General features: G+C 42.3%; 2 protein-coding genes across 6 annotated transcripts in view; both read right to left on the bottom strand.

Annotated features, from left to right (window-relative positions):
- Nucleotides 1-161: 161 nt before the first annotated feature.
- senp2 (SUMO specific peptidase 2) lies at nucleotides 162-5,195 on the bottom strand. The gene is made up of 16 exons (XM_029140084.3): nucleotides 4,841-5,195; nucleotides 4,346-4,404; nucleotides 4,157-4,269; nucleotides 3,916-3,982; nucleotides 3,639-3,720; nucleotides 3,287-3,461; nucleotides 2,864-2,970; nucleotides 2,683-2,765; nucleotides 2,406-2,454; nucleotides 2,108-2,321; nucleotides 1,887-2,018; nucleotides 1,579-1,803; nucleotides 1,416-1,495; nucleotides 1,251-1,335; nucleotides 1,074-1,169; nucleotides 162-988 (listed from the first exon to the last, which is right to left on the bottom strand). The coding sequence occupies exons 1-16, from the start codon at nucleotides 5,020-5,022 to the stop codon at nucleotides 926-928; spliced, it is 1,812 nt and encodes a 603-aa protein (XP_028995917.1). The 5' UTR covers nucleotides 5,023-5,195; the 3' UTR covers nucleotides 162-925.
- A 573-nt stretch (nucleotides 5,196-5,768) lies between these two features.
- The window catches only part of pcnt (pericentrin), a 26,871-nt gene continuing 13,974 nt past the window's right edge, over nucleotides 5,769-18,665 (bottom strand). For 2 of the 5 annotated variants that reach the window (XM_029140065.3, XM_029140067.3), the window contains 30 exons: nucleotides 17,423-17,583; nucleotides 17,153-17,325; nucleotides 16,863-17,044; nucleotides 16,606-16,768; nucleotides 16,205-16,447; nucleotides 15,524-15,756; nucleotides 15,313-15,420; nucleotides 15,064-15,084; nucleotides 14,488-14,724; nucleotides 14,238-14,411; nucleotides 13,949-14,101; nucleotides 13,682-13,852; nucleotides 12,562-13,587; nucleotides 11,735-11,905; nucleotides 11,438-11,627; nucleotides 10,997-11,331; nucleotides 10,794-10,896; nucleotides 10,510-10,682; nucleotides 10,138-10,401; nucleotides 9,897-10,045; nucleotides 9,659-9,788; nucleotides 8,786-9,577; nucleotides 8,489-8,692; nucleotides 8,171-8,398; nucleotides 7,855-8,081; nucleotides 7,697-7,770; nucleotides 7,446-7,566; nucleotides 7,219-7,346; nucleotides 6,699-6,854; nucleotides 5,769-6,155 (listed from right to left, as the gene is read on the bottom strand). In XM_029140065.3, the coding sequence (XP_028995898.1) occupies nucleotides 6,124-6,155; nucleotides 6,699-6,854; nucleotides 7,219-7,346; nucleotides 7,446-7,566; nucleotides 7,697-7,770; nucleotides 7,855-8,081; nucleotides 8,171-8,398; nucleotides 8,489-8,692; nucleotides 8,786-9,577; nucleotides 9,659-9,788; nucleotides 9,897-10,045; nucleotides 10,138-10,401; nucleotides 10,510-10,682; nucleotides 10,794-10,896; nucleotides 10,997-11,331; nucleotides 11,438-11,627; nucleotides 11,735-11,905; nucleotides 12,562-13,587; nucleotides 13,682-13,852; nucleotides 13,949-14,101; nucleotides 14,238-14,411; nucleotides 14,488-14,724; nucleotides 15,064-15,084; nucleotides 15,313-15,420; nucleotides 15,524-15,756; nucleotides 16,205-16,447; nucleotides 16,606-16,768; nucleotides 16,863-17,044; nucleotides 17,153-17,325; nucleotides 17,423-17,583 (6,522 nt within the window). In that variant the 3' untranslated portion in view covers nucleotides 5,769-6,123. The remainder of the gene's footprint in view (nucleotides 6,156-6,698; nucleotides 6,855-7,218; nucleotides 7,347-7,445; nucleotides 7,567-7,696; nucleotides 7,771-7,854; nucleotides 8,082-8,170; nucleotides 8,399-8,488; nucleotides 8,693-8,785; nucleotides 9,578-9,658; nucleotides 9,789-9,896; nucleotides 10,046-10,137; nucleotides 10,402-10,509; nucleotides 10,683-10,793; nucleotides 10,897-10,996; nucleotides 11,332-11,437; nucleotides 11,628-11,734; nucleotides 11,906-12,561; nucleotides 13,588-13,681; nucleotides 13,853-13,948; nucleotides 14,102-14,237; nucleotides 14,412-14,487; nucleotides 14,725-15,063; nucleotides 15,085-15,312; nucleotides 15,421-15,523; nucleotides 15,757-16,204; nucleotides 16,448-16,605; nucleotides 16,769-16,862; nucleotides 17,045-17,152; nucleotides 17,326-17,422; nucleotides 17,584-18,665) is intronic. The other 3 variants (XM_029140066.3, XM_029140070.3, XM_029140069.3) reach the window with 2 other exon arrangements.

Here is an 18,665-nt window from a genome sequence, read left to right as displayed (position 1 = left end):
ATAACAGCATTTTATGTCTAGTGTAGAATGAATTTTGCGTTAAATTTTTCACTAAATTGACAGAATAGAAACAATTCTTCTAATGAAATACCAACAGGGTTATAGTTGTGTTGCAAGTTAATAGCTAAGCATTAATTGATAATGCAATGCAATAATCAAACTCAACAAAAAAATGAAATACTTTATTACAAGGGGGGCACATTTTAAAAGTACAAACACATGCGGGTGTACAGTAGTTCACTGTGCAGTACTGTAAATCAAAATTTAGCCCTAAGTAGCCACTTGCAATATGCTCATGGAAAGATTCACAGACCTACTGTACCAGCGCCTTATGTCACAGATGGACGAACATCTAACACTGATGGAGGAAAAACTGCACACTCCAAAACGATCTCTCATCCAGTCAAGCCATAAATAGTAGCAAAACAAGCATTACACTCAACCATGCATTTTGTCTAAACAGGAGGTATTAAATTTCATTGTCTATATCTGATGCAGAGATTGAGTTTCATAATTATATTTTATTGTAGTTAATTGCCATCCAAATCAAAGCACTAAATGCAAAGTTATTTCATTGATATGGACTTTTGTGCCTATATACTCCCCTAAGAAAGACATACTTGAGCATAATTGGAAGACTGAAGGCACTTTAGGAAGAATTCAAAGTCAATAAAAATGTTCTCATCTTACATCCAAAACAAGGTCTCCAAATACAACTCAGAGATCACAAAATGTTACTATGCCCCAGACAGGAAATAGGACATACGACTAGTGTTTACTTTCTCCAGATTAGGTTTCAGTCAGTGACATCAACTTCTTTGGCCCATTTGTTTCCTTTGCCATGTAGTTAACTGTACAAAGAAGATGCTCCTAGTGATTATCTGTTGTTAGGCAGTCAATAGACAGGAAGTATATTTTCAGTCTTCTATAGCAGCTTTTTATGAAGGATTTCCCAAATCATCAACTTCCTGAAGAGAGGCATGTGACACTGCAAGGAAAAGAAGTATTTGTTAAAAAAGCAAAACAAAATTACATCAAAATGGTGCATAATTGGAAAAATACATTGAACATGCCTGTTTAAAGAAGAGGGGTCTTCCTTTTGCTAGATAGTGAGCGTATTTACAAGCAAAAACACCACAGTCACTGCTGTTTTTCTGTTGGGGTATATCCTACAAGACACAACATTAGCCAATTAATCTCACAGTAAAAGGAGAAAATGTTCAAGTAACATTTATTTCAGTTTGACTTACAGTGGCCCTCAAACTTCCGACAGTCCACTTGACACTGTCGAGCTCTCTCCCTTTCTTTGCTCTGTGCTCCTCTTTAAGGTAGACTCTGGAAAATTAGCAGACGTACCGGTGAAAATGGAACAGAACAACAACACATAACATACATGAATAAGTGATAACACTTACAGTAGAAGACCACAGATGTCGTCATGCCTTTGTCCCATTGAGTCATATGACTTTACGGTCTTTGATTTCAAATCTATGACCTGGAATTAGAAGAGACTTGAAAGAGAGAAACAAACGTGTACATTGTTTTACAGTACACTAAGCTATTGTAGCTGTGACTTACAGCTATTGCCCAGTGCACACCCAAATGCAGAGGGACCAGAATGAGGTCAAAGAGAAAGATGTCAACTGCTTTGGTCCAGCGCTTCACAGCGGCATGTCCACTGGGCTGCCCACCTCCTCCACCTCGCAGTTTGGGGAAGAAGAAGGTGCTGAATGAGTAGACTCTCAATCCCCTTGATTCCCCAGAACACTGCTCCATTATCAGGGACAGGTAGAAGTTTATCACCTTTATGTGGAAAAAAACAATTTATTACAAACAATTTCTTAAATTTATTATGCCAAAATATCTCAACCCAGACTACACATTACCTCATCGTTGAGCCATCCACCATCCTGCAGCGTAGCCAGGTCCCTCTGAGTGATGCATAGTTTGAAAGCAGAACTTAGAACAAAATTGGGGTCACACTGATCCAGGGCTTCGGTCACCTCCATTGCCATTTCCTAAACACACACAATAAACAAAAAGTGCCTTTTTTTACGAAAATGTAAAGTGAAATACTACATCAAACACCAAAAGCATTTCTTGTCACCTTGGTCAGCCTAGGTATATCATCATCACTGTGCCTTGTATGTGCAGAATACGTTTCCAGCAAGCCAACAGCAGGAGTCTCTCTGTCCACTAGACTGAGGCGCGTAGCTACTTCTGTCGACAGGTCCAAATCTGCTGTCTGTTTCTGCTTATACACAGGCTGTGTTTCCTCACAAGTCCCACTGAATGACTTGCTGACAATCAGTCCACCCCATCTTTAATGATGAAACAAGTGATTAGAGAAATACAATTCATCAACAAACACAGAAATACATCACAGACAGCTGAACTCCACTAACCTGTCCTTGGCTGCAGGTGCATTTCGCAATGTGAATGTAGTTGGGATAGCTGTGCAAAAAATGAAGACATTGTTGTAATTTATGAGTTGGCAAATGTGGGCATATACAACTTTCACATATTTTATATAATAAACTCAGTTTATTCAAATATTTTTGGATTAAAAATATCTGGTCTTTGACACTGGAAAATACCTGCTAGTTGCAGTTCAACACAAACCCATAATTTACTGCATTCTAATTTTAATAAAACTGAACTAGGTTTGTAGAAGTCTCTTGCCTGTGCATCCCATCTTCCTGTGCTTCGTTTCAAAGGTTTTTCCTGAAGCAGTAGTTTTGTGATCACCCTGTGACAGCGACTCACTGAAAGCAGAAGGGGAAAAGGATCAATCGACTGCTGTCTTAGTTAAGCTACACAATGACTCTTCCAAAAATACACTCCACACTTAAACAATACTCACTCATGTGGTTTTGTTTCGCTAAAAGGTAATGGTTGACTTTTGCTATATTTTTCCGTCACCATCTCCAGCAAGCGCCTGTAGTGCTCCTTATTATTCTGCTTTATAGCCTAGAAGCAGAAATCACTTATGTAAATCACTTAGTACTCTTCTAGTACTCTTGTAGTCTTTATTAATTAATGGTAACTTCACTAATAATTATTCAAGACTGGTATAAGTAGTTAATGGCTTGGTCTTAATTAGACAACGATTTCCTAAGTTTCTGTCTGTCGGCTTTATTCCAGAACTGTACACTGAGGATCAGTAACGTCTTTTCATACGTGAACACAATAAATCAAATATATACCTATATACCCTTTCCCATTGCATTAAATAAAATCAATGAAATATGCTTTTTATAATGTAGGATTAAAGGCATTACGGCACCTCCTCCACAGTAAGACTGGGCTTGTAGCAGCGGTTGTGTCCAAAGCCATTGCAGGACAAGTCAGCATTTGCAGCTCCAACCCTCAGAGTAGGCCTTGGGGGAAGCAGCTGGAGCGAGCCCCTCCTCTCACGCTCTTTCCCTCTATCTGCGAGCCCTGCAGGCAGCACTGTTCCACTAGATTAAACAGGATTATGTACATTAAAAATAGAGGCTTTAAATGGCAATATAATAAATAGTGATAGAGGAGGCAGATAACTAATACATCTCACAAAATCACAAAGCAAGAAAATAAGTAAATAAGTAGATTGCTGTGCCAGTTAAGTTTATGCAATCTCACATAGGACCCCTTACCTGTATTTCCTCAACAAATTAGAAGAAGAACTCTGAAATGGATTTTTCACAACACAATCTTTCATCCCACCTACTGGTTTATCTGCAGAGAAAGAACAATCTTAATAATAATAATAATAATAATAATAATAATAATAATAATAATAATAATAATAATAACAACAGTCTTATTCAAATTACTTATAGAAATTATGATGACAGAAATGCACAGACATATATAAGGGGGGAAAAGAAACAGGAACTAATCATTTTCAGCAAAAATAGCTGCTGTATTTACCCATTCTCCACTCAGGATTGTTTAGCCAAGAGGTATGGAGCTCATCTATCCCCATCAGAGTGACGGGCTGAATACAGAGAAAAGAGCATATTGAAAAAAGTGTTTTGAAGTGCTTTAAAAGATCCACCTCCTCAGAAAGGTGAGTGGATGGATCTATAAAAAGCCCCCACACTTAGAATGGAACAGGAACAGTTTATTAATTTTCCCAGCACTGTCTGGACCCAGGTTGTTACACACAAACCTGGGTTTCTTGATAATGTCTGGGTTTCTCACTCCTGGTTGTCAGCGGGTTCCGCAGCCTGAGCAGACTTGCTACTCCAGCCGCGGTCTTCCTCACAAAGCCGATTACTACATCTGAAACGCAGAATATCACTAATGAACCCCTATTTCACGGGACATCATTAAAAACGTGCTTGTTTTGTAAACACACCTAGTCTGCGTCGCTTCACCCCTGGGTCACTCTGGCAAACACTCTCTGCAACATCAACACTGCAATGAGAAAAACATGATGAGTCAAAAATCTAAATCACAATGTCACAGAATACCGTTGGGTCAGACTACATTTGGTTGAGCTTTTTTTAGATTAATATTCCACACAATGACGAATAAAATGGCTCAGATCAACCAATCTGCTACAAAGTTTATAAAGCACCTAAACAATAACATTACTGAGTTCAGTAGGTTGGCACATTTATTTTGGCGCAAGATTATTTTTATACTTTCCAAACATAAATTTAAAAAAAATATCCGTAACATGTATGGAATGATGACAATGTAGGAAATGCTTTCAAGCTAGCAGTTACTCAGTGGCGGCTATTTACACAGCACCTCTAAGCTAACAGCACACGACTGTCACACGTCAAATGCACAGCGGTCAAACCAGGTGGAGGCGACGCAAACAGACTTATTAGCGCCAAGCACCAACCTCTGGTAGTTCCGTTTAGCGGGCCTGCCGTGGCTCTCCGGTCTTTGTGCCGCCGCTTTAGCGCCAGGTCGCGTGGGTATTTCGGCGCTAACGTCCCCTGTCTCGAGCCACTGCTGGGCGGAGTTCTTTCCCGTAACGGGCTCAAACAGCGACGCGATTCCGTCAGCTATCCATCCATACATCCCAGACAAATACGCGACGAGTGTAACGAGGTCTTCTACGCGGGCCAGGACGGACAGAAGGTGCCAAACAACCGAGCTACGACACGCGTCGTCCGCCGTCACTGTAGCTCCGAGTTAGTTAGCATCACGGTGCTGCAACGCGAAGGAAGTGCGTCAAGTGTGTTGATGTTTTCTGAGGTGCGAACGTTTTGCGTATCAACGAAAAGCGTGTGGGTGGAGTTCCAATGTAGAACCACGAGGCGGAACAGCTGGTACAAACGGCATTTGCTGTGTTTATAAACAAACAAACCCTTAACGGAGACTAAAAAGCGCGTCAGCTGCAGGTCAGGCTGCGATTGGCTTGATTTGTTACGTAATCCTAGTCCGCGTCTCAGCGATAAAAGGTGTTTTCAGTATAACAATATAATATCAATATAAAAAAAACACACATCTCTAATTGACATTGTATCTGCTACAATGTTTAGCATTTATGTAGGATTTATATATATATAATTATTGCAACTTGTTTGTCTAAGGCATGTGTACAAGTGTAGTTGATTATTAGTTCTTTAATAGACACCAAAAATAAAAACGTGACTGTATAGGCCCATCGCTGCTTTGCACAAGCCTTAGTTATGAAGTATGTTAGGAAGTATGCAGGGTTAAAAAAAAATGGTAAAAACATTTGCACAATTATGAATTAAAATTATGCAACATGAGAAAAGTTAGAAACGTGCATGTAGTAAAACAACAAGTCAGCTTTATGATGACATTTAAAATATTTATTCGAATAATAGTAAAAACAGATATACAGAGACATATGGTTATGCATGAATAGACTCACTAGCCATGTTTGGATTTCAAGTAGAAAACTATGCATTTGAATACATGTACAATGAAAATCGGTTCCATTTACATTGCAACAAAAGTTATAAAACAGATCGAAAAAAATATACACTTATTCTTGCAACAGAATGACCTTCAAAATACTGAGCTGCAAATACAAAAGTTACAATAAAAAATAATTTAGGTACTTTAGCAAGTTATCATATTTCTATAAGGGTCTATGTCGGAGTAAGGCATAGACGGTTTTGAAGCTGGGTGCATTCTTTCATTTTAAAATCACTGTGGGTCAGACTGAAAAGCCGATGAACCTGTAAAGAGACAAACAAAACCAAAGTCACTCAGTGTGAATTGCACCTCCACAGTCCAGACTTTAGCTGCAACTGCATTTAACTGGCTGCTGTTTGACAGCTTAATTGAATGAATCACATAAATAATCAAGCAACAGTTTGATCAAAAGTTACTTCTGCAGTAAAATGTCAAGACTGAAAACAAAAAACAAAAGAGCAATGGTTAGAAAACTAGAAATTTGAAATGGCCAATAAATCTTTAAGAAAAGCTGCAATCATTGCTGTGCTGCCAAAAACCTGAACAATATAAAAAACAAACACCTGCAAACAGACTCAAACAATAACAAGGTAAAACGTTAGGCATAAAACACTTCTGTCTCCCCACGAGGCATTCATCTACCTGACAATAAGCTTTCAAACAACAGAAGTGTCCAGTACAGACCAGAGTGTCATCACCTCTAATTCAGTGCAGTCTGTGAAAGCTAACCAGTCTGTACCCATCCCCAGAGGTGCACTCGGCTGCTTTATTGTTTGGTGGAGTGAGTATGTTACACTCACACTCACCTGGACCATTCAGGTAAAGCGGCGACAAGCAGCTCAGGTACAGCCACGTCCTGTTTTCCTGCAGCCAGCGCTGCCGATAACCGAGCATATCAGGGGAACAGGCTGACTGTATCCTCCTTTCCTCTTTAGGGGGCACGGCTAATTGAGTCTTGCTTACTAGTTTGGGGAAATGATAGAGCACACAGGTTGTGGGGTTTGGCAACAGTCCCAGGTGTAGCCTGGCCTTGTATTACAAAATTAGAATTTATTCCTTGCCTTATAGTCCACACCTTCCTGGGAAATAAGTGGCAGAAAGAGGCATGCATCCAATAATCTGTAAAGCTACACACCCAGTGCCATTTCCCATTGTGATCACCCACACCACCCATTAAATATAATGGGAGGACAGAAACTTTAAGTTTTGACCCTTCATTTTACGGGAAAATTTAAACGTCCAGGTCAGTCAACACTGGTCCTGCCACCTGTGTGCGTTCACCATTGCTTGTTTTACACTATCCTCAAACTGCTTGTAGCTTCTCACCTTGCTTGGTTCCCACCAATCGCTGCTGAACTTTCTCTAGATGATGAATGTATTCAGTAAGCGATCTCTCTGGATCCTGAGATGTTCCAACTGAATGTTCTGAGGTCAAAGTGGTACTCGAGTATGACCTTTAAAAAAAAAAAAAAAAAAAAAAAAAAGGTAAATAATAAATATAAATTTTGAAAAGGATTTAAGACCAAACGTAAAATGAAGCAGTAGGACCGAACCTGTTGTGCAACCTGAAGGGTGATTTAATGGGTGGAACAAGGGCAGACACTGTTCGTCTGTTAGGTGGCGAGTCCGAGTTTGACCTTGGCTGTTGATGCCTTAAAACCTCAGCTTTAGAACCTGTAAAACATTGAGAATGAATCCCCCAAGCAGATATTTCTGTTCCCCATACATTTATATATTTTAACCCACAGTCATGTGGTTCAAACCAGCAAAAAAAAAAATAATAATAATAATTCACCGGACTTACTCTGAGCTTGCCCAGTTCCAGTTAGAGATAACCTTTTGATCGATTTCTGCCATTTCCTGGTCAAAAACTTAATTCTGGAAAAACAACAAAGGGTTAGATTAATTCAAACACAAGTCTGACCTTACTCTAAAATTTTAATGTCCTCACACGCTTCCCACCTTGAGACAGCAATGACGACTCTCACAGCAGCCCTAAATCGTCCAAGAGGTCTACGATGGGATGAGACAGGGGGTGAGGGACGCACCCCCATGCGGGAAATTAGACACAGGGTGACCTGCTCGCACTCCTGGAAGCCTCCCAACAGCAGCAGCAGGTAACGCTTCTGGTACACCAGCGCCTTCCTGAAGCTCTCAGCACGCAGGTAGCGCTCATATAAACGCTGTACCTACAGACCAGTAAACAGAGGTTTGAATGATTCCATCAAAATAGATGTGACACCACATGTCAGTGCCACTGTTAAACTGTTGGTCTGACCTTGCTGTTACTGGTCACGTCACTGATGGGTCGGTTTTCTGTTTCTGTAGTGACTTTGGCGAGCTCATTCTCTGTGCGGCGAAGCTGCCGCTCCAGCAAGGTGAATCTGTGTTTTAGGGTGGCTCTCTCCTGACTGAGTGACGTAACACGCTCCGTCAAATCGGAATTCTCCTTCAGCAACTTTTCCAACAGATTAGAAGATGTGGAGGGCAATGGGCTGGATAACATCTATTTAAAGAGATTTAACCATTAGTCAGATAAATGCATGATATCCTTGTGATTTGTAGTCATCCAACGCAGACAATAAAAAATGTGCACCTGCTGGTTGTGTTGTGCGCTTCCTGTCTGGGCACCATCAGTCTGGACATACTGTGAAATTGTTGGGGTCTTGTGCTGTGGTGCTGAGAGTCCATACAGTCTCTGAGCAGTCATTTCTCTTTCATCTCTCTCCAGCTCTTCCAGAGTGCGCTGCAGCTCCTGCATGCGCTGCTGGTCCTGTTGCCTCAGTAACTCCAACTCACACTGAAGTTCATATGACAGAATGTTTACATGCATTCTCATACGTATTTAATACAAGCCTTGACTGTAACTAGATTAGAAGAAGAAGAATCTTACCAGTTTATTTTTGGTCTTTTCCTGTCGTCTCTCCTTCTCCATCTGCTCCTGTCTGCTCTTCCTCTTCTCTTTCTCCCACTGCTCCTCCTTCTCCCTCTCTTTGTCTTTCACTTGTCTGAGTTTCTCCTTTAGTTCTTGAAGCTCCACCCCCTGGCACCTGAACCGCTCTTGCTCCACCTCTAAAGCACGGCTGGCTTCCTGCAACTGCTCCTTTAAGCCTTCGAGAGCTACGCGATTTCGAGCGGCAGCCTCACGCTCCCGCTGCAGCTCCTCCCTCTTCGTTCTGTCCTCCCCTTCCCAGCTCCTTCTGCTTTGCAGGAGCTCCGCTCGCAGTCTGTCTGTCACAGCTGCAAGCTCCTCCCCCTGCCTTCGCTCCTGCTCTAGTTGGGCGCGCATATCAGAGATGAACGTCCGGTCCCTGGCAGCATCGGCCTCATGTCTGCGGCTGAGTTCATCAACCTGCCTCGACCACCGGTCCCGCTCTTCATCCAGCTTCCGGTGAGCATCTGCAAGCTTGGAGTGAATTTCTGCTAAGCGAGATTCCGCTTCAGCCAACAGGCCCTCAAGACGAGTCTTCTCTCGGATGTTGACTTCTTGCAGGTGACCAGAGCGCTGACGTTCATCTTCGAGTTCGTTCTGACTGTTTTCTAGGCGTTTCTCCAGGAGCAGACTGCGAGACTGTTCAATCTGAAGCTCACGTTTGAGGTTGCTGCAGGCCACCCGCTCCTGCTCCACCTGCCCTTTTAGAGTCATAACCTCTGTCTTTTGCTGCTCTGAAAATAATTTCACAACCTAAGGGGGAAAAAAACACTAGTGATCTCACATCATGTGATCTACACAAAATACTTCAAAAACTTTAACTTCTCGTCTTACCCCTCTCTTCTCCTCTTCCTCTCTGTTCTTACGGAGACTCAGGGCTCTTTCCTGATCCAGTTGTTGTTGAAGATCCTGAACCTTGGTCTGCTCCTTCCTCAAAGCTTCCTCACCTTCTTCTACAGTATGTCTGGTGGCATAACAAAGCAAACATCAAAAAGCACAATTCAACTTTAACCTTTTAAAGAATGAGTGTAAAAACTAAAACACACAATTTTTTTAATTAATGTGACCGTACCTAAGTGTCTCTATCCTACTCTTTGCCTCTTGTTGTGTGTCTTGGGCACACTTCAACTGTTCCTGTTTCTGCTGCAACTCTGCCCTCAGTTGAAATTCCAACTGTCCATCTTGGCCTTGATCTCTTTCAGCATCACCACTGTAATCAATCTAAATAAAAAAATTAAACACACCATCAGTGACCAGAATCACCACATCGTACCTTTACTCCACTGGACTTTAAAACAACTCCAGAAACTAACTTGTGTGTGCCTTTGTGCCATTCGACAGAGCAGCTCTCTGAGAGCAATCACAGTCTCCTGCAGTGCCCTCTTCTCCTGCTGCCAGCTCATAGGAGGGTTAGAGGCGGATTTGTCCCGGTGGTCCAGCAGTGCAGAGCCACCTTCACAATGATACTGTGCCTGACTGAGTGAGGCCGTTTTTAGAGTCTGAGACGATGGAGTAGGATGTCGTTGGGACAAAGTGAGAATTCTGCAGCTTTCTTGATACACCTTTTTTAATAGGCCCTGAAGAGGAAAAATTAACAGAAGCCATGTTAAAAAAACGAAACAAAAAAAAAAAAAAAAAAAAGAAAAAGCATATGTTTAAAGTAAAAGTAAATTTGAGTATCGCACCTGAAGCTCAGGTGACAACAAGTCATCACTGTAGCTCATACTTCCTGCAGCACTATCTGTGTTAACTGTGGGGTTCATTCCTCGGCAGCGTAGGTACTCAACAAACTGAGCATCCAGCCTTTCAGTCTGTTCAAGCTCCACTCTCAACCTTGCACCCAACTCTGAGCTGACATCTGAAGCACAGAAGGAAGAGGCCGTGTTTTCAATGGACATTTAATGACCTAAAGCATAATTTACCCGTCATTTACAGTTCTCGTCTGAACCCAAGGCTCAGCAATACTTACTGCTGCCATATCCATCACTGGCCCATTCTGGGGCTGACAGGGAGGAGGTGGACCCTAGTGGCGATGGAGGTTCGGTTAGATCAAGTCCGTCGAGTTCACGCACCTGAGGAAGAAAAGACAAAAACTCAACACTGAACTGTATACTAAAATTATTGCAGAACTGACCAAAGAAGAAGCACGTAGTGTAGTATCAGATCACATACTTTGTCAGCATCCAGAGAATCGAGCATGGAGAAGTTCTCTGACATCGACACGGAGCCTGGGGAACGGGTGCTCTGTGTGGCTGGTTCTGGTGTGATGGTCCTAGAATGTGGAGCTTCCATCACAACCCTGGGAGAGGTCTTGATCTGAGGGACATTCAGGCCTGTGCTGTTCAAAGCACTGAGCTCAGACAGATGAGAGCCCAGAACAGAGGCATGGAAGCGCTCTGGGAGTCTGTCCTCGGAGCAGTCCAGTCTTCTTAAAACCTCCGGAGAGCTCAGAGAGTTTTCACCATGAGAGACACTCACAATGTCCATGAAAGCATTGTAAGGAATATCTGATGGAAGAAAATACAAACAGTCCTTGTGACAGCATATTGGAACACCACACTCATTGCTTTAAATCCACACCACATTTAAGTATGTACAGTATGAAGTACTCACCTTTCTGTAGGTGTGCATGCTGAGAATGAAGTGTGTCCTGCTGCTGACAGTGTTGTCTAAGTTGCTGCAGTTCTCTTTGCTGATAGGCCAGTTCATCCTCCTGCACAGCCAGATCTTCCTGCAGACGACAAAGTTCTGCCTTCAGCCGCTGGTTTTCAGTTTCCAGGTCAAGAAGAGCACGGTCTTTGGTCTAACAGGAAACAACAACAAAACAGACTTAACACTGCAGTATTGCTACCAAATAAGCACCGAGTAGTCAGATGAAGTTCCACCACACTGAGCTCAGACAGATTGTACCTGTCCTTCCTCATGGAGTTTCTCCACCCTCTCTGTGCTGGTATTTAGACCACATTTCACAGCAGACAGCTCCACACTTAGGGCCTGATGATCTTCCCTTAGTTTAACAAGCTCAGTCTCCTTCTGTCTCAAGGCAGCATCTGCTTTAGCCAGAGTCACCTCAGCATGAGTCTATGGAAAAAAAGCAAACATCCATTAGTGACACTAGTGGTTGGGTTGAATTTAGTTTTAGTTTGAGGTCTTTGCATAGCTAAACATTTAATTACATCTTTACGCTTCTCTATCCAAGAATACGTCAATCAACCGTATGTAGCGCCTTGGTTTTTAAAGACCGTTTTCACTAGTGCACTGCAGCTTTAGACAAGTAGACAGCAAAGTTAAACTGAATCAAGGACATGACAACCAAACAAATGCATTTAAGTCTTCAGTTTCTTTTCCTACCACAGCTCTTCTAACCTCATCCTGTCAAGTCTGAAAATGTGAATAAAGTAAAAAAAGTAAATAAAGTACAAAAGACCTTTAAAAACCAACATCTAACGAATACTTTTCTGTCTTCCTCGTTTCAATGTCACTTCCCCTTGTGCACGTATGACTCTGCCGTCTTTGCGCTACACGTCATTACGCTCTGATTATAACCAGATGTGGTCTTGCGTGCAGTGGCAAGTGAAGGCAAAAAAGCAAAAGAAAACTCAACCCTGTGAAAACCAGCACATTTACTGAAGGAAGATGCTGTACGTAGTAACAGAAAATGAAAATACATTCAACATTAGGTAATCTGATAAGCTCTCAACAGAAAACTGTTACATGCGTACAGTATAGTTACTCACCAGCACCTCCTTTTGAGCCTCTTCATGATTGCTTTCCTTCTCATTGAGCTGGTGTGTCAGGTTCTGGACAAGGGTTTTCAATAAAGCAACTTCCTCCCTGAGCTTTTCAATTTCCTCCTGGAGCTGCTCCTCCCGCCTCCTCAGCGCCTCACGCTGAGCAGAAAGCTCTTCCTTTACCGTCTCAAGGGTTTTGATCTTTGCCCTTTCATCTGCTACCAGTTCCTCCATATCTACCACTTCAGCCCTCACCTCCTGGACTTGTCTCTCAAGAGTGTAGCTAGTCTCTGTGAGGACCTCAATTTCCATTTTCATTTCTTTCTCCTTTGTTTTTAGAGATTCAATTTCTCTCACCCGGTCTTGCTCTGCCTGTTGGAGTTCCATAACCAGAGACTGGAGTTGAGCTTTCTCCTCATGCAAGGTGTTCATCTCATTGACTTTAGCTCTGCAACTATCCCTTTCCTCCTCCGATAGCTTCCTCTTTTCCTTTTCCTCTTCTACCTGGGCTTTGACATCCTCCAATTCAGCTTCTTTGAGATTGAGGAGACCTTCAAGCTCATCTGCCTTTTCTCTCTCTGTTTTCAGCCTCTTTCCAAACTCCTCCCCATGGCCCCTGTACTCTTCCTCCTGGACGAGCAGTAATCTCTCCAGTCCCTCTTTTTCAGCCACTGCAGTCTCCAGCTGAGTCTGAAGAGCTTTGAGACGAGATCGTAGTGAGCGAGAGGAGGCAGAATGAGTCAAATTGAGCTCCTGTTTCAGGCTGCTTGGCACTCCCTTCCTCTCTTGCTCCTGGATGGTAAAGTGGTGAGGTTCAGGGCTGGGAGCAGGCGAAGGGTTGATGCTGTCACCATCCTGAGAGTCGCTGACTTCATGCAGGTTGGGGCCCAGTGTGGACAGTTCAGCCTGCAGAGTGCTGATGACCTCATGAAGGCGCTCCTCTTCTTCCTCTTTGTCCTGACGCACTCGAGTGATTTCAGATTCGAGATGTTCAACCTGGGAGCGCAGATCTTCAAGCTCAACTTCAAAAGCCTTTTGTCAAAAAGATTAGAAACAGACAATTACATTTTCATTAATGTCTCATGAAATTTGTATATTCACACTCTGGTCACATGGTGTTGCTGACCTTTGTGTGTTTGGCATTTTCCAGCTCCTGTTCCAGCCGATGGATCTCACTACTGAGGTGGTCTATCTCTTGGTTTTTCTCCTGAAGTAATGCAGAAGGCAAGGTCTCTTCCTCCACCTCACGCTGCACTTCTTTCTCCTCTTTGAGTATAGTAAGAGCAGACACGTTCTCCTGCAAGCAGAGATTAAGGAGTGAATCACTCCTAATCGCATACAGTAACAGTTTCAAGCCATTGACGAATACAGAATAATTTGAATACGCATTTACCTTCAGGGCAGCAATCTGATCCTGGAGCTTTCCAACATGTTCAGCATTTTGGTTGGTCAGTAGCTCCAGCTGTAATGCAAGGTGTTTTAATTCAACTTCTTTGATGTTTAATTCCCTCTGCACATCCTCCAGCTGTCCACAAAGGAGCTCAACCTGAAAACCATGTGAGTTATTGTTACTAGTGGTATCTGTTAAAATATGGAGCTGGCTGCTTGTGCACATTTGTTCCAAAAGGTAGTACAGCCTAATGTGACGCTAAATCATCCCGTCAACATGACATCTTACAGACCTCTTGCTCTTTCTTCTGTAGACTCTGCTGAGTACTGTCCAGGTCATTTCTAAGCTCCTGGGTGGGGTCCCGCGTGTTGTCATGGTAACAGTGTCGGGTCTCATCCAGTTTAGACTGCAGGGCAGAAATCTGAAGCCTGCTAGACAGCTGCTGCTGCTCCAGTGCCTGCTTATCCTGAGAGAATGGTTATTAATGAAGAGGAAGTATATTTGAACACATTATATGTACAGGATATGATCACTGGTCTTACTTGTATGAGCTCCTGTTCTCTTAACTTTGCCTTGTGAAGCTCTTGTTCAAGTTGACTGATGGACCGATTATCCTCAGCACTGTTAAGCAGGGCTTGCTCTAGCTCTCGGATTCGCCCAGCTAACTTGTCTATCTCGTCGTTGCGCTCTGCAAGGTCACGTTGGGCTTGCTGATTGGCTGCTAGTAAGGAGGCGTGGTCCTCTGTTTTGTCTTTGAGGACAGCTTGTAAACTCTCAACCTACACATAGAGGGAAGATGATTTACAACAAGTCCAACAAGAGTCTAAGTAGCAGAGAAATTCATATAGGATTCGGGAATGAGAAACTGCAACTAAAGAAGCCATTTTAGCTCTGCAGCCACTAGTGCCAAATTAAGCCATGATGATGTTGCAGTGATAGAGTCAAACAAATGACAAGTAAAACAGAAGCAAACCATGAGATGGGAATGCAGAATTTAGGACAAACAAATGCACTAGAACTCAGCTAGGGATGATTTCTATTAAATGACAAAACAACACACACGCCATGCACTAGAGTCAGAGGAGCCAAAAGGAGGACGCTACAGTTAGATGTCATACCTGCAGAACCAAGTCCTCAAACTACAGCAATCCATTCCGAATAGGGATAAACACATGGTAAAAGTCAGGCATATTGTTGAAAAATTAAAAACAATAGTCCATTTAGCTGTAACCAGTACTACACATCAGTTAGTTTAATTATTTAGAATCCATCAGAAACACATTACAGTCATCACAAAGCTTATTAAAAGCACACCGCAGATGCTACGAACCATGATGTGGTTGTTCATTACTGCTCTAACAACTCACCCTGTGCCCCTTGTTGTCCACATTGGGTGCCAGCCTGAGTTGGGCCTCCAGCCTTCGAATCTCCTGCTGGAACTCATCTCTCTCATGTTCACGCTCCACAGCTTGCTCCTGTATGTGAAGGCATGAAAAGCAGCTAGTTTTAACATGAAGCAGCAACAAACACTGATAAGAACCTGTTAGAGGTAGACTAATGAGAAAAAAAAAAAAAGACCTCTATGAATTGTCGGTCATGTTTCAACTGTTTCTCGAGTGCTTGAACATGTTGGTTGAGGTCTTCAGTTCGAGCCTTGTGGTACATGTCTGTCTCCAGCCCTTTTGTTTCCTGCTCTTCTAGTTGTCTCTCCAGGACCTGGAGGCGCTGAAACAAAGAGCTGTGGTCCTTCTCAGCCTGCCGCTGCAAATCCAGCTTATCCTCAGTCAATCGCTCTGTCTCAGCAAGTAGAGCTAAAAACAAAGCAGAAAAAAAGCAATTTTAGGGCAGTATTTTAAACAAAAAGCAAAACAGCCAAGACCAAAAAGTTAAAAACAACTGTTAGGTTTTGAAGGAAATGCATTCAGGCTTTGTCATCTATTTATTGTACCGCTTGTTTTAAGAGGTAACAAGCTTCAAAGCAATCAAACAGCATTTACTACAAGCTACCAGTAATTAGAATAAACAGCAACTTCACACCACTGCAAAAATACTGCACATTACCCCCCCTAAAAAAATAAATAAATAAAACACACAATCTTCACTCTGACCCACAAACCTGCATCAGGATCTAAACTGAGCCAGAGGCCTAGGAAGAAAAGACACATCTGAGCACAGGCCTCATGTAAGTGAAACTCTCTACAGAGATCACAAGGCAACGTTAAAAGTCACAAGCATTCAACTTTCCCCCCCTCTGTTCACCTTTCTCTCTCTCCCCCAGTCCAGCAGAGAGATGCTCCTTGTGACGCAGGAGAATTGTGTGTTCCTCACTGAGCTCCTGATGCTTCAGTCTGAGGTTTTCCAGCTCTGCAGTGAGGGCCTGCATCTGATGCAGCTTCTCCTTTAGGTCCTCCAATTCTTCCACCAGCCTCTCCTCTTGTGCTTCTTTCTGCTGTAGAGACTCCTCCAGGATTGCCTTCTCAGCCACATAACCCTCAAGGAGCCCTGAACAAGATGCACATATAAAAAGGGCTTTGTGAATAAAGAGTTTTTTTTGTTTTTTTTTTAACATAATAAATACACTTTGCATGAACATGCCTTTATTTCAATATCTTGTACCAGTTAGTAGGGAGTCATGTAAAGTGAGGCCAGTGAGTGCTTACCCTCTGCCTTGTGGAGCTCCAACTGGAGTCGATTCTTCTGCTTTGACTCTTGATCGAGCTGTTCCAATAGCAGCTTGTGCTGCTTAATTAGGTGGGCTGAGTCTTCCCTGCCCTGAGAAAACTTTTCCTCCAGAGAAAGATGGACATTATGAGTCTGTTCAAGCTAAAAAAAAAAAAAAAAAAAAAAAAAAAAAAGTCGACAATTAAAATAGTCTTCAAAGCATTTGAACAAACATCTTAATAATAAGCGTATTTACCTGTGTGTTGGCCTGGTTGAGCAGCTCCAGCAGCATGTCTACTGTGCGATGAAGTCGGCTGCAGGCATTTAGAGCAGCTTCCTCTCCTCCAGGACTGATCTGATTATCAGAAACCAGCAGGCTCTCACAGAGCATATGGGTCAACTCCAAGTCCTCTGATGATAAGTCTGCAACCGAAATGCCTACCAAGAAAAACTCTCAAAAATCAGTATATTTTAAGTCAAAGATGAATAAAGTCAATTTAACCACAAAAAACAACAAAATAACGTAACATATACAAGGCTAATAACCTGATTCTTGTGCATCTTTATTTCCTGTAGAACTTCTCTGATAAGTTGCAGACTGAGGCGTTTTGGTTCTGGCACTGATCTTTTGTCCAATTAACTCTTCTGTTGAGACAGTGCTGCGAACCAGCTCAATCAGCACTTTACTCAGCTTTTCATTTGCCTGGTGGAGCTTTTGTCTACAAGAACAAAAAGCTGATTAGACATACATCCAACAAACAAAGTACATATACAATAGCAAATGCTAAGACACACACACACACACACAAACCTTACCCTTCCTCTTTTGCAGTCTTTAAATCATTGGTGAGCATCTGCAGAAGATTGCCTCCCTCCTGACTTTCTCTTTCCCTTCGTTGAAGGAGGGTATCTAGGGTCTCCATCTCTGCACGCTTCCCTTCTAACTCTCCCTGCAGACAGCCAACCTCTGCTCGCAGCTACACAGAAAAACAAAACATTTATTAAAAGACTATTAACTCATGTCAATGTTTCAGAGATCATAAAACTGAATTGTCAGTGAACTACAGTAGCCTATATCTCAAAAAGCACCTATGTACTAAAGTAACAGTAATAGCACATGATCGACAACACCCTGACTTCTAGAGCCAAAAGCATGACGAGAGAAAAGACATGCTCTCCAGAGAAAAGCAAAACACCAAGGATCAAAACCCCATCTACTAAAGTTCCAACTTAAAGCATACATACACACAAGCAGGAGGTTAATCACCTCCAGTCGCTGCCCTCAGTGGAGTTTTCTACTAGATCTGATCTGTCGTCTTTTACCACATCTTCCCTCCCTTTTTCCCTCCCTAAACATGTGTCATGCAGCCACCTGCTTCACTAGAAACAACGCTGTTGCCCTGACAACAGCACCCTCCCAACCTCTTAAGCCTCTCTCATGAGGATGAGAGAAAGTGAGTGTGTGTGTTCTATAGAAAGGGGCCAGCTGGGCAGGTGCCACGGAAACAAAATGTATGCATATATTAGGGACATTTATGCTTTAAGATTCACAGGTTGATTAATGGAGGATGGTTATTCTGCTGAAACAGAGTACAATTGTATAGTGGTTGTAGCCATGACAATCCAACGACAATTGCAAAAAAGTCACAATGCTTAACATCTCCACAACAAACCAAACCACTGAGGCTATGCTTCAATCACTTCTAACAGCACAATCAGATAAAAATTAACAGGAGACAAAGGTGGATGCAAGTATTAAGCATTAATAAGTACATGACAGATTTCAGACTAGTTAAGTGTTTTTAAAACAATCTGTACAATCTAATAAAACAGCATTGTGTCATGCAACAATTAAGCTGTGTTACATCTTTATAAACCAGACAGTTTAAGGACACTATACCATTAATAAATATGAACCTAAACAAACAGCAATCTCATGCACAAGATAAAAAGAACATATCCAAAGATTGATTTAGCAATTTTCAGAACTAGTTTATTCTCCTCAAGATTGTTCCCTGACCTCAGCAACCAATATAAAACATTACTTTGGGCCTGTCTT

The sequence above is a fragment of the Betta splendens genome, chromosome 22, assembly GCF_900634795.4.
Source record: "Betta splendens chromosome 22, fBetSpl5.4, whole genome shotgun sequence".
NCBI classification, from domain to species: domain Eukaryota; kingdom Metazoa; phylum Chordata; class Actinopteri; order Anabantiformes; family Osphronemidae; genus Betta; species Betta splendens.
This window is presented reverse-complemented; position numbering and strand designations above follow the sequence as displayed.